At 46.1% G+C, this 12,346-nt stretch overlaps 1 protein-coding gene across 1 annotated transcript in view; it reads right to left on the bottom strand.

The window, feature by feature from the left end:
• The window catches only part of LOC137290746 (sterol carrier protein 2-like), a 28,039-nt gene that overhangs the window by 10,752 nt on the left and 4,941 nt on the right, over window positions 1-12,346 (bottom strand). Inside the window, exon 4 of the mRNA XM_067821863.1 lies at window positions 11,476-12,252. Within this exon, the coding sequence (XP_067677964.1) occupies window positions 11,476-12,252 (777 nt within the window). The remainder of the gene's footprint in view (window positions 1-11,475; window positions 12,253-12,346) is intronic.

The raw sequence follows: 12,346 nt of genomic DNA, 5'->3' as shown, positions 1-12,346 counted from the left end.
GGGCGCTGTTGGGTGCGCAGTCGATGACGCGTTCTAACATCCTCGGTAAGGGAACTGCTTACGACGCTCAGACACAATTCGTTTCCAACGTTGATGATGCTATCAATTCACCAGTTGATCTCCCGAGGGCCATCGAACGCTACCAAAACGTATTAGAATACGCCAGATCGAAAGTCAATTACGTGTTCGGCGTGGGGTTGTACATGGCTCCGAGTGATATGCAACTGAGAATAAAAAAAGTGGTGGGTTATAACAACGAAATAGTCATAGCCACGAAGGATCAAAAGTTGGGTATCAACCCTGATATTAACACCCCCTATATCCCACACACCCAACCACGTGAAACGGGTATAGTTGCGCCACCACCGGAGCCTAAAGTTCATGTGGAGGTACCCCCGGGGGTTTCCACCACCTATCAGCAGCATATTGATAATAAAACAGCCTTAGTGGTTGGTGGGGTAACTTTGGGACTTATTTGGTTAAAGATTTCTTAGCCGCTACGTACACCAGACCCGCCACGGCGACGATGGCTGCCCACAGGTTTTGACTGAGCCACATGGCAGTTTTAGACAGAGCGCTCAACAACCACGAGACGATGCTACCCAGGATGCCGGGAAGGGCTTCGGCGGCTTTACCAGCCAGTTTAGCTAGGCCTTCCCCGAGTTTTTTGATCCAGTCTTTAACACCACCACCACTTGGAGTTCCCCCGCCTCCTGTAGACCCAACAGGGGCACCCCCCACCAGTGACACCACCAAGGTTGATATGATTAAACCCAATGCAGTCAGAATGCTGGCGATGGTGATCCCTTGCTCCCGGAATAATATCCGAATCCTGTTGGCTAAAGTTGTATCTTCGTTCAGTATTCTATCGATTGTTTCCCGAATGCGACTGATCTGGGATCGAAGATGTTCACGATTCGAGGAAGCGGCTTCCAATCGTGTACGTCTCTCGTCTTCTAAATCACGTATTCGTTCATTGATGCGACGCTTCATATCATCGTCGTCAGTTTCGGTGAGTTTGGTTTTTTCCCTAGCGATGTGCTCGTCGATTTCGTTCAGTTTCCCCATGTTGTTCACGAGTTCTCCACGCACGCGTTTCACGGCTTCGTCTAAGCCGCGCAGTTCCCTTACCGGAAAGTCAAATCCCGGTAACGGTTTGTCCCAGTAGGTGCTCAACAGTTTTTCTATGCTGTCCGAGGCTTCTGTAGCACGCTCTGGCGTCATTTCATCTATAGTGGTGAGGTGGGATCTGGTAGCTTGCAGATCTTCTTTAACGGTCTTAGGTATTGCACCACCGTAATCACGCATGTTTAGATGTTCACGGATAAATTCAGCACCACCATTGCGGCTGGCTAGAGTTGACAAGGCCAGTGGTTTTTTAGTGATCTTGTTAAAGAGGTCAACCTTTGGGGCAGACTTAAGACGTAGAACACCCTTTGTATCAATAAAAAAATCCTTATGGTATCGACCCTGGGGTTCAACGTAGTTTTTATCGCTTTTTAAACTTTCGTAATAATCATTTACCGTTGTTTCTAAAAGTTGTTGGCTCAATGGCAAACTAGTAAATGAGGTCTCCTGCTCATCATCGAATGCCTGGGCATTATCATCCCACATATCATCCATAGGTATGTCTTCATCCATTAGTATTAAAAATATATTTCTTTTATATAACAATGTACGGTAGAAAATTAGATCCTTTCAGAAAATTGAGAGAGCCATTAGGTGCCAGAGCCGTGCGACAGTCGGTGACCATCACCAACAATCCCAGCAAGATAGACCAGAACCAAACTCTGCTGGTTAGATTTCCAAACCTTGGTGAGAATGACCTCATTGTACCAGGCACTGTTCGACTGGCGTTCAATATCACGTTGACCTCCGACAACGACAAACGCGAGCTAGTGCGGAACGTGGGTCGAGCTATCATCAAGAAAACGACCGTCAAGATCAGCGGTAACGAGGTACTGAGCATCGATGACAGCGACGTGTTTCACTGCTATAAGGATCTCTGGAAAAGCGAGAGAGAACGAGTCAATGATGTGTACCAGGGTATCAGCAAATCAACCCGGGCGCGCATAGGGTATGTCTTCACGACAGACCAGCAAGACAAGCTATCGGACGGTGAAAAGGCCATCGCTCTAGCATACGGGAATCGATTCTGCGTGCCACTCGACTTCGAGTTGCTCACGGGACACGCGCCGTTTTACCAGGCCGCGCTGGGTGATAGGTTAGAATACGAGCTCACGTTTAACGACTATAGCAAAGTAGTGCGTACGCCGAACGGTGATGAGGCCAGTTATGCCATAGACAACATCTCTCTGGAGTTCGACATGGTCACTAGCCCTGAGCTGGCCAGACAGGTTCGAAGCCAGTACTCTGGGAAGATGGCTATCCTGTACGATCGCGTACTGAGGCATAGATCAGTCGTGCGAGATAAGAGCGACACTGTGTGGAATATCAACCTGAACGTGCCGGCGCGATCGATGAAAGGTATCCTGGTCGTCCCCGTGGAGGATTACGATCCATTCCGGAGGGACAGCGAGAAGTTTTTCAACCCCGAGATTGAAAAGGTGGAAGTTACCATCGAGGGCGTGCCCAACCAGCTGTTTAGTCATGGCATGAGACCACACCAGCAGTGGGATGAGATAAAAAAGCTACCAGTTGGGGACTACATAACAAAGGACCTGGACCTCGGCTCCGTGCAGATCGGTGAATACCTGACCACCAAGTACGCCCTATGGTTGGACATGCGATCCACGGATGATGATAAACTGCACGGTAGCGGGCGCCGTATAGATAACGGCAGCGAAGGGATAACCATCCAGATTAATAAGAAGGCTCAAACCGCTGGTAAGTTGAAATTATATCTATACGTTATTATGGACGCGCAACTTAATATAGACAATGGGAGATTCGTGCAAGCCATCTACTGATGGGGGAGACCCCCACACCCCCCTGGGGTTACCCACTGACCCACACTGCGCTATCATATGCGGGCAGACTGGATGTGGGAAGACCGTTTTCGTGTTGGATATGTTGGAGGGTTACTACAAGGATGTGTTCGATAACATCATTATCATGTGCCCTACTCTGGGCATGAATAAAACATACGCGCGACCTTGGGTGATGACGGACCCGGACGTACACAAAATCGACCCTGGAACACGCCTGCAGGACTGGTTGAAAGCTCTTCACGAGAAATTTAAAGGGGAACCGACGCTGTTTATACTGGACGACTGCAGCGCTAATCGCGAGATAACAAAAAAGAGAGACATGCTATCGTACCTGGCCTTCTCCGGCCGACATGCAAATCACAGCGTCTGGGTGCTAACGCAGAAGTTCAACTCGGTGTTGAAAGACCTCAGGGAGCAGACGCGATGGGTGGCCTTATTTCACTGTAAGGACAGGGATTCGTTCGAGGAGTGTTTGAGAGAGAACGATGTGATGAGTAAATTAGAACGGGAACGGGTGAAGAAACAGCTCGCTGAAACTAAACACACTAAGCTCGTACTAAAGACCGACCAACCAGTAGCATATATAGTTTGCTAAGCAAAGCTAAGTAAAAGCTAAGCAAAGCTAAGCAAAGCTAAGCAAAGCTAAGCTAAAGCTAAGCAAATGCTAAGCATAGCTATGATATTTGAAGTATTTGTCGTGTGCAACTTAACTTTCATTTCTCTGTGTTTTGTCTGTATCGGGTATTATATAGTTAAAACTAAATCTTACTTGTTATATTATAAGATGGAGTGTGAGGAATTGCTCGAACAATTGTCTGTGGAGGGTTCCCCAACTGGGGATTCCCCCAAGCGAGAGAAACTGGTGGCGTTGGCTGTTGGCGGCAAAGCCAAACATTACTTTGGAGACTACACTCCGGATAAAATTCACAAAATGTCAGCCGAAGAAATCGATAAGCTGTACGCTAGATACGAGGCCCGGCTCGGAGCAGAAATGACAAAGACAATAGGATCGGCTATGACCCAGATATACACCGGTATTGTATCACAATTCCTTCCCATTCCACCAGAGCGCCGACTTTACCTGTGGGAGGACCTAGATAAAGACCCTTTTATCGAACACGCCGTGAGCTCTATCAGCTGCGGTTTGTACCACAAATATGGTATGTTGTTGGCTCCAGTGACGGCGGCGATTATCACAGCAAAACATTGCCAATTTGAGAGAAAGAATAATAATAATAGTATAGATGGATGCTGCACAGGAAACCCCAGTGGATTCACAGGAACCAGTGACGGTGGAGACCCCAGTGGTGGTACCTCCAACAGTAACCAGACAGAAGAATCCTAAGAGAGTAGCTGCCGGTAAAAAACGGTGGTGTAACCAACATAAAGTGACCAACCCAACCCGACTGTTGTTGGCTGTAGGCGTAACTGCTGCCTTGGCTATCTCGTGGTTATATACACGTGAGGGACGTGAGGTGGTACCTGAGGTGGTAACCCCCACTGTTGGGGGTGTGGGGGGTACCCCCACAGTCGACCCGCATATCATGTTATAATTTAAAATATTTTATATCATATATATAATGTCTGAGGGGAAAACGTTCGTCAACGACGCATACCACGCCACAGTGGTAGCCAGTCTAGCAGTAGGGTACGCTCGGTTGACTAAAATGGTGCTTAAACAACCAACTATCAAGCTAGATTTCAACCTGCAGGATATGGGTATGCTCATAATGAACCTTGGTATGGCGATGGCCACAAAAGACATCCTAGTAAAACAAGGAATAATACCTGATAATATAATGAAATAAATATAGGGATGGCCACGATAGCTATGATGGTTGGTGGGGCGTTAGTGAATGCCCTGGCATTTTCCGGGAGTAATTTCCTCTTCTCGAAACTACGAGATGATCACGCGGCTGAAATACAGGAAGAAAGGAAGCGACACGATCTCGCTACTGAGAAATTACAAAGAGCACAGGCCGAGTACGCTAAAAAACGCCTCCAGAGGATCGATTTTATTAACGAACAACTCACGCGTGAAAACCATGCCGTTCAAACATTCAACGATGTTGATGAAGCAATGAAAGAATACTATCTACTAACTGGTAAACAATTGGAACCGCTCAATAAACCCACACTCGCTCAGTACTACACACCATCCAAGGGACAAATGAATCGTGAACTGGGCTTCATAGTGTTGGGTATAGCAGCTACTGCGTTGGTTGCTAAGCAATTAAACTAAAATACCTATATAAGTAAACATGAGACCCGCTCCATACCGATGTGAATATATACTTATGGGGAAGACCGAGGCCTGTGGTAGGAAATGCAGGAATCAGGGGTTCTGTTGTTTCCATATGGGAAGTCCTAACTACACGTGTTCTGTGTGTGGTATCGGGGTTAAAGGGCACTACTGTTTATGTAAAGCTCACGGAGCGAACGTAGTCAGACATCAACTCATATACGAGAATAAAAAAGACTACATAAAAGAACGTAGGCGACTGCTCAAGATAAAATCCAATTAGAGATTGGTTCTCTTAGGTGTAAACATGTCTTGAATATGGAAGCCTATCTTACGGTAAAACAATTAAAAGCTATAGCAAAACAGCTTGGATGCCGGCGTTATTCAAACCTGGGGAGAGCCGGGTTAATCAAATTGTTATCAAATAACCAAACACTGATCGATGCCTACATAGATTCACACAAGCTGTTGGAAGACTTACGAGAATTGTGGCCAACAAACCGAGTTTGGTTAATAAGTGATTAAAATATTTTTTATCAAGAGTGGAGGAGTTACCTCCCCTTACTGTGAACCAATTAGACATTAGTTCTCTTAGGTGTAAACACAATGACTACTGTGCGCGAGCTCAAGAGGGTCGCAAAACAGAGAGGTGTTATCGGGTATTCTAGAATGCGGAAGCCAGCATTGTTGAGATTACTAGGTTTAGAAGTCCCTCCTACGGTAAAACAGTTAAAAGCTCAAGCGAAACAGCTTGGATACACGGGTTATTCAAAATTGGGGAAAGCCGGGTTAACCACATTGTTATCACATACCCCAGTAGCACGTCCAACTATAAAACAACTGAAAGCCGAGGCACACGATTTGGGTTTAGGTGGGTATTCTCGTATGAGAAAACCACAGCTTGTAGAATTATTACGACAGAATAGAGCTATTGACCTACAGTTTGTGCGCACTGAGCACGCCGTAGGCAATTATTTGAGAGGTTGGCGCATGCACATTGATAGAAACATAGACATTACAGATATTAAGCCTCTGATAGCTGATAAGGTCAACCAGGAACTAAATAATCTAGGAAGTATCAAGTTTCAGATCACAGTGAAAATGTCGCTCGATAAGCAGGTTGGGAGTACCACTGAGTATGTTCAGCCTTACTTCCGAGGTAAACAAGAGGTTGTCACACATGCAGAGACCATTGACACATCAATTGATACAAGTTTTCAGCAGATACGAGAATACCTAGAACGCTACACACACTTAGGGTCCGGGTGGGCTGTAGATAAAATCGATAACGTCTATCTAGATATAGCTAAATACGTGCCGTTCAGAGGTGGGTCATACCTAGACTTGCCTCCCTACTATAAGAACAAACAAGCCATAGTAAACGTTAAGAATAGAGGAAACGATTGCTTGAGGTTATCTCTCAGGTCAGCCATATTTCCAGCTGCCACTAATCCGAACAGGCCTTCTAATTATCCACAGGACGATGGGCTCAACTGGGATGGTATAGATGAACCAACCCCAATAACCCAGATTACTAAAGTAGAAAAACAGAATAATCTGGCTATAAATGTTTTTGGTCACGAAGGTAATACAACAATAATACACAGGGTCAGCCCGGTGAAGGATTGTCAAGTTATTAATTTATTCATGATTCAAAAAGGTGAAAAGTATCACTACACGTGGATAAAACATCTCAGCCGGTTGTTGCACGACCAGTCGAAACACGATGGGGAAAAACACTTTTGTGTACGATGCCTACACTGTTTCAGTCGGGCCGATTTATTAGAATCCCACCTGGAGGATTGCCAAGGTGTTGGGCAGACGGCCATACGAGTCGACATGCCTAAGGAAGGTGAAAATATCCTAAAATTCGACAATCACAAGAACCAAATGTCTGTGCCTTATATAATATACGCCGACTTCGAAGCCTTAGTGGCTGCCGCCGGCGAGGCTCCCAGTGGTGCCTTCACACACAAAACACAAGAGCATAAAGCCTGTTCGTTTGGATACATTGTCGTCCGTTGTGACGGGGAAACGAAAGCTCCGGTAGTGTATAGGGGTCCTGACGCGGCTGAAAGGTTTCTAAAGTGCTTGCAGGAGGAAGAAAAAATTATTAGGAATGCATTGTATAGAATCGCTCCAATGCGTATGACCAGAGCCGACAAGCTAGCTCACGCCAGTAGCACTAACTGTCATGTGTGCGACTCGCCACTTAACGGTGATTCGGTGAGAGATCACTGCCATATAACTGGTAAGTATAGAGGCGCCGCTCACAACGCGTGCAACCTCAAGCTTAAAATCAATCCTAAGACAATAAACATTCCCGTTGTCTTTCACAACTTGAGAGGATACGACTCTCACTTGATCATGCAGGCCATCGCGAAAATCGATGGTAATATATCGTGCATCCCAAACAACATGGAGAGATACATCTCCTTCAGCTTAAACGGACTTAGGTTCATTGACTCGTTTCAATTCCTCCTGTCGTCACTCGACAGTCTGGTCAAGGCCAACAATACCTTCCCTATCACAGATCGATACACAGACGCCGAGACTAGACACCTGCTCATGAGGAAGGGCGTATACCCATATGAGTACATGGATAGTTGGGCTAAGTTCACAGAGACCAGACTACCTCCTATCGACTGCTTTTATAGCAAGCTGAATGAGGCGTCCGTCTCACGAGACGATTACTCGCACGCGATTAACGTATGGAATAAACTGGGTTGTAAGAACCTTGGCGATTATCACGACCTGTACTTGAGGACAGATGTACTGCTGTTAGCCGACGTGTTTGAAACGTTCAGGCGGACCTGTTTAAAGCAGTATAAACTCGACCCCGCATGGTATTACACCAGCCCAGGTCTGTCGTGGGACGCCTTGCTTAAAAAGACCGGAGTTAATTTGGAATTGCTCACAGATTACGACATGCACCTATTCATTGAGAAAGGCTTGCGAGGTGGTATTTCCATGGCATCCAAACGATACGCTAAAGCAAATAATCAATACGTGAAAGGTTACGATCCTAACAAACCAACCAATCACATTCTCTACCTCGACGCAAATAACCTGTACGGCTGGGCCATGAGCCAGTATCTACCTACAGGGGGATTCGAATGGGTACCCCACGTTGATGTTATGAGCATTGCACCAGATTCGAACAAAGGGTATATCCTCGAAGTTGACTTAGAGTATCCCAAGGCATTACACGCATCGCACAACAGCTATCCCCTTGCACCCGAACGTATGAAGGTTAACACAGACTGGATGTCTGAGTACCAACATAACTTGTCAGGTGGTCGTGTGGCGGACGTTGAGAAACTCGTGCCTAACTTAATGAATAAGACCAAGTACATAGTTCACTATCGCAACCTACAGCTGTACCTGTCATTGGGTATGAGGCTGACCAAAATACACAGGGTGCTCATGTTCGACCAGAGCCCATGGATGGAGCCCTACATCAGAATGAACACAGACCTACGAAAAAAAGCCACCAGTGATTTTGAGAAAAATCTCTACAAGCTCATGAACAACTCGGTGTTTGGTAAGACTATGGAAAACCTGAGGAAACGCGTAACCGTGAAACTGGTTAGATCTAGTGAGGAAGACAAGCTCAGGAAATTGATAGCCAGTCCGGCATTCAACCGTAATAAAATATTCACAGACGACCTAGTTGCCATACACATGAAGAAAAGTCACATAAAATTCAACCGACCTGTTTACGTTGGGATGAGTATCCTCGATTTATCCAAACACCTGATGTACGACTTTTACTACAACGAGCTCAAGAAACAGTACGGCGACAGGTGCGAAGTGTTGTACACTGACACTGATTCCCTGCTGATGGAGATTCGAACCGAGGACGTGTACGAGGACATGGGGAAACACCTCGATTTATACGACACCAGCGACTATCCTAAGACCCATACTATACACAGCACGGTAAATAAAAAGGTCCTAGGTAAGATGAAGGACGAGTGTGCTGGCACGCCAATAGCTGAGTACATAGGTTTGAGGCCTAAGATGTACTCCATATTGAAAGCCGACAATAGTGAGATCCGAAAAGCTAAAGGGGTTAAGAAGTATGTGGTGAAACAACACATCAAACACGCCAGATTCAAGGAGGCTCTGTTCAAGACCCGTACCTTTAGGCATAAGATGAACACGCTTAGAAGTGATGGACATAAGATATACGGACTGACTATAAACAAGACATCCCTATCGCCTATGGACACGAAACGTTGGATAGCTATTGATGGTATAAACACATACGCGTATGGACATGAAAAAATTTGAGGCTATTTATTACAGCCCGCGTGGATATTGGAAAGGAGCTAGCGCAGTAGATAAGCTAGCTAAAATGGCGCGAGTATCACCAGAGAAAGCCAAAGCGTGGCTTGAAAAACAAGCCCTGTGGCAGATCTATTTGCCGGCGCCACGCTACGTACCTAGAAGGAGTTTCGGAATTAACATACCTAATAGCATTCACCAGGCAGACCTACTGTTCCTACCCCACGATAAGAGGTACAAGTATGCCTTAACCGTAGTGGACGTAGCCAGTCGTTACAAGGAAGCCGAACCCTTGACCACGAAAGATTCGTCCAAAGTAGCCAAAGGATTCGAACGTATATACAAACGCAGTCCGCTGACTTGGCCAACAGAGCTGCAAGTTGATCCAGGACGGGAGTTCATGGGTGCCGTTTCACAACTGCTAGCCAAACACGATACAAAGGTCAGACGTGGCACGGCCGGAGCCCATCGCAGCCAAGCTATAGTTGAGAGATTTAATAGGACTTTGGCTGAGCGCTTGTTCGGCCATCAATATGCTAGGGAAATGACAACCACTGGAAAACGATCGACTGAATGGGTAGCGAGGTTACCCGAGGTGGTGTCGGCAATCAACCATGAAGTAACCCGTCTCACCGGTAAGAAACCGGCAGACGCTATCAAACTAAAATCAGTGTTAGCAGAGTCGTCTGCTCCATTGCGTGGAAAGGAGAAACAGATACCAGATAGGGCCTTAGTTAGGTATCTATACCAGCCGGGGGAACACGAGGGCGATAGCCGTAAGCGAGCCACCGATCCTATATGGTCGGTCAAAACTTACAACATAGATAAAGTGGATATGAAAGCCGACGAACCTAACTTGTACTACTTGAGGGGTGGGCCGGGTAGGGGATTTGTAAGAGAAGAATTATTGATCGTACCGTACGGCACAGTGTTACCGCCTGCCAAGTCACGGTAAACGTGATGGTGTGGCTTTGTAGTAGGGGCAATAATAGCAAGAGCTAAGGGTCCCACCAAAGCCTCATTTACTAAATGAGGCTTTTTAGAGGGGTTTTTGAAAAGTGTTTTCGGACTGTCATTCCCTATACTACTGAGCTGGTAGCTGGAAGGGGTAATGGAGGCGAAGAACGAACTGAATACCACGAGTGGTGCTTAAAATGGCAAATAAAACATATTTCACGTGAGTAATTATTAAATATGGGGTTCGAAATCAGAGAGCACAACCTAGTGAGGAAATTGAAGCGTACCTTTGATGGTGGAGACAGTTTATTTTGACACGAAAAATACTTTTTGAACCGAAGTGAGGGAAGTGTGTTGCCAACCTCTGCTCGCTTCACTCGCATATGTAAAGACTGGTCATTTTCTCTTTGCTGCGCAACCACATTTGCGCTACAATTTGCCTGTGCATAGCTGATTAGCTACTGTGAGAATGCAGAGCCAGTCAAGGGAGGTAATCAAATCATCTAGCCAAGCCGTAGATGCATCTAGGGTATAGTGGAGACTTACTGGAATGTATACCCTGGAGATATCAAGGATGGGTGGCCTTGTGACAAATGGTAAACCAAAATAGTTTTTCAAAGCTAAAAATTTTAAATATATTTCCAATTAGAAAAATATTATGACACAGAGTTGGCATTATGTCCTAGGCACTACACAATATGCAGACGTAGCTGAGGTTTAAGACAAGCAGATTGTCAATATTGTTACAAGAATTACTAAGACTGTCATGTCATTTAAACAGTTTCTAAAGTTAAAGTTCAGAGCATCTAATACAATGAACTAACCCTTTCTTTGTACAAATAGCATCCTTCAAATGTCACCAGCATATGTTCAAAAGGTCATAGTTCAAGAAAGAGGAGACCGCTGGAGTGTTGCTTATTCGGATTCTGCCAGGTAAATAAATCAATATTGAGATGAAAGAGAGTACATCGTTCCATTCAACATATCTCTCTCACTATATTTTCCACCATTACTGTGAAACTGTGAAGGTCTTACCTGTCGCCCCAATAGGATGGCCCTTGGACTCCAGGCCCCCTGAGGGATTAACAACCCAGCGGCCATTCAGGACACAGACATCACCGCCATTTGCATTCCTCCTCCACGAGGAGTTCCTGATGAGGTCTGAGCCCTGGCCAGGAGGAGCCAGCTTTAGAGCTTCATAGATTAGCAGCTCATTACTGGAGAAGCAATCGTGGACCTCAAGAACATCCACGTCTCCAGGTTGCAGCCCACTGTCGGCATAGCAACGCTCTGCCGCCATTCTTGCCATTCCGACCCCAGAAAGGTCAATGTAGCTTTTCTCAAAGGAGGAAGGAAGATCTGTGACCATGTGCTGTGCAATGATCTCTACAGCCTTGTCCTCAAGCTTGTTTGCCTTCATGAAGGACTCACTGCACACAATGGCCGCCGCACCGCCGTCTGCTGTGGGCGCTGTCATCCCCATGGTCAAAGGGTAGCACAGCATCGACTTCTGCCGAATCACATCCCTTGACGGCAGCCTGGGCAGTGATGCGTAGGGGTTGTTTAGGCCGTGTTTCCTGTTTTTGTAAGCAATTTCGACCAGGTCATCCACCATGACACTAGGGTATTTCTGCATGTATTCTCGGGCTGCGTATGCAAAAAGTTTGATAACATCAGATGTCATGTCGTTCATGTTGGGCTGGATAACACCAGGTGAAGCTCCCAGACTCACCATATGGCTCATATGTCGCCCAACAGGCGATGTTCGGTCAGTGTAGCGCTCAGACAATCCACCCTCCATCTTCTCAAACCCTGCGGGATGTTAACACTTATCACTTGATATTTGTCAGAAAGTTACTATCACTTGAGTGAGTGAGTGAGTGAGTGAGTGAGTGAGTGAGTGAGT

Source organism: Haliotis asinina, chromosome 7 (assembly GCF_037392515.1).
Source record: "Haliotis asinina isolate JCU_RB_2024 chromosome 7, JCU_Hal_asi_v2, whole genome shotgun sequence".
NCBI lineage: Eukaryota > Metazoa > Mollusca > Gastropoda > Lepetellida > Haliotidae > Haliotis > Haliotis asinina.
The sequence above is the reverse complement of the archived record's forward strand: the minus strand, read 5'-3'. Positions and strand labels throughout refer to the sequence as shown.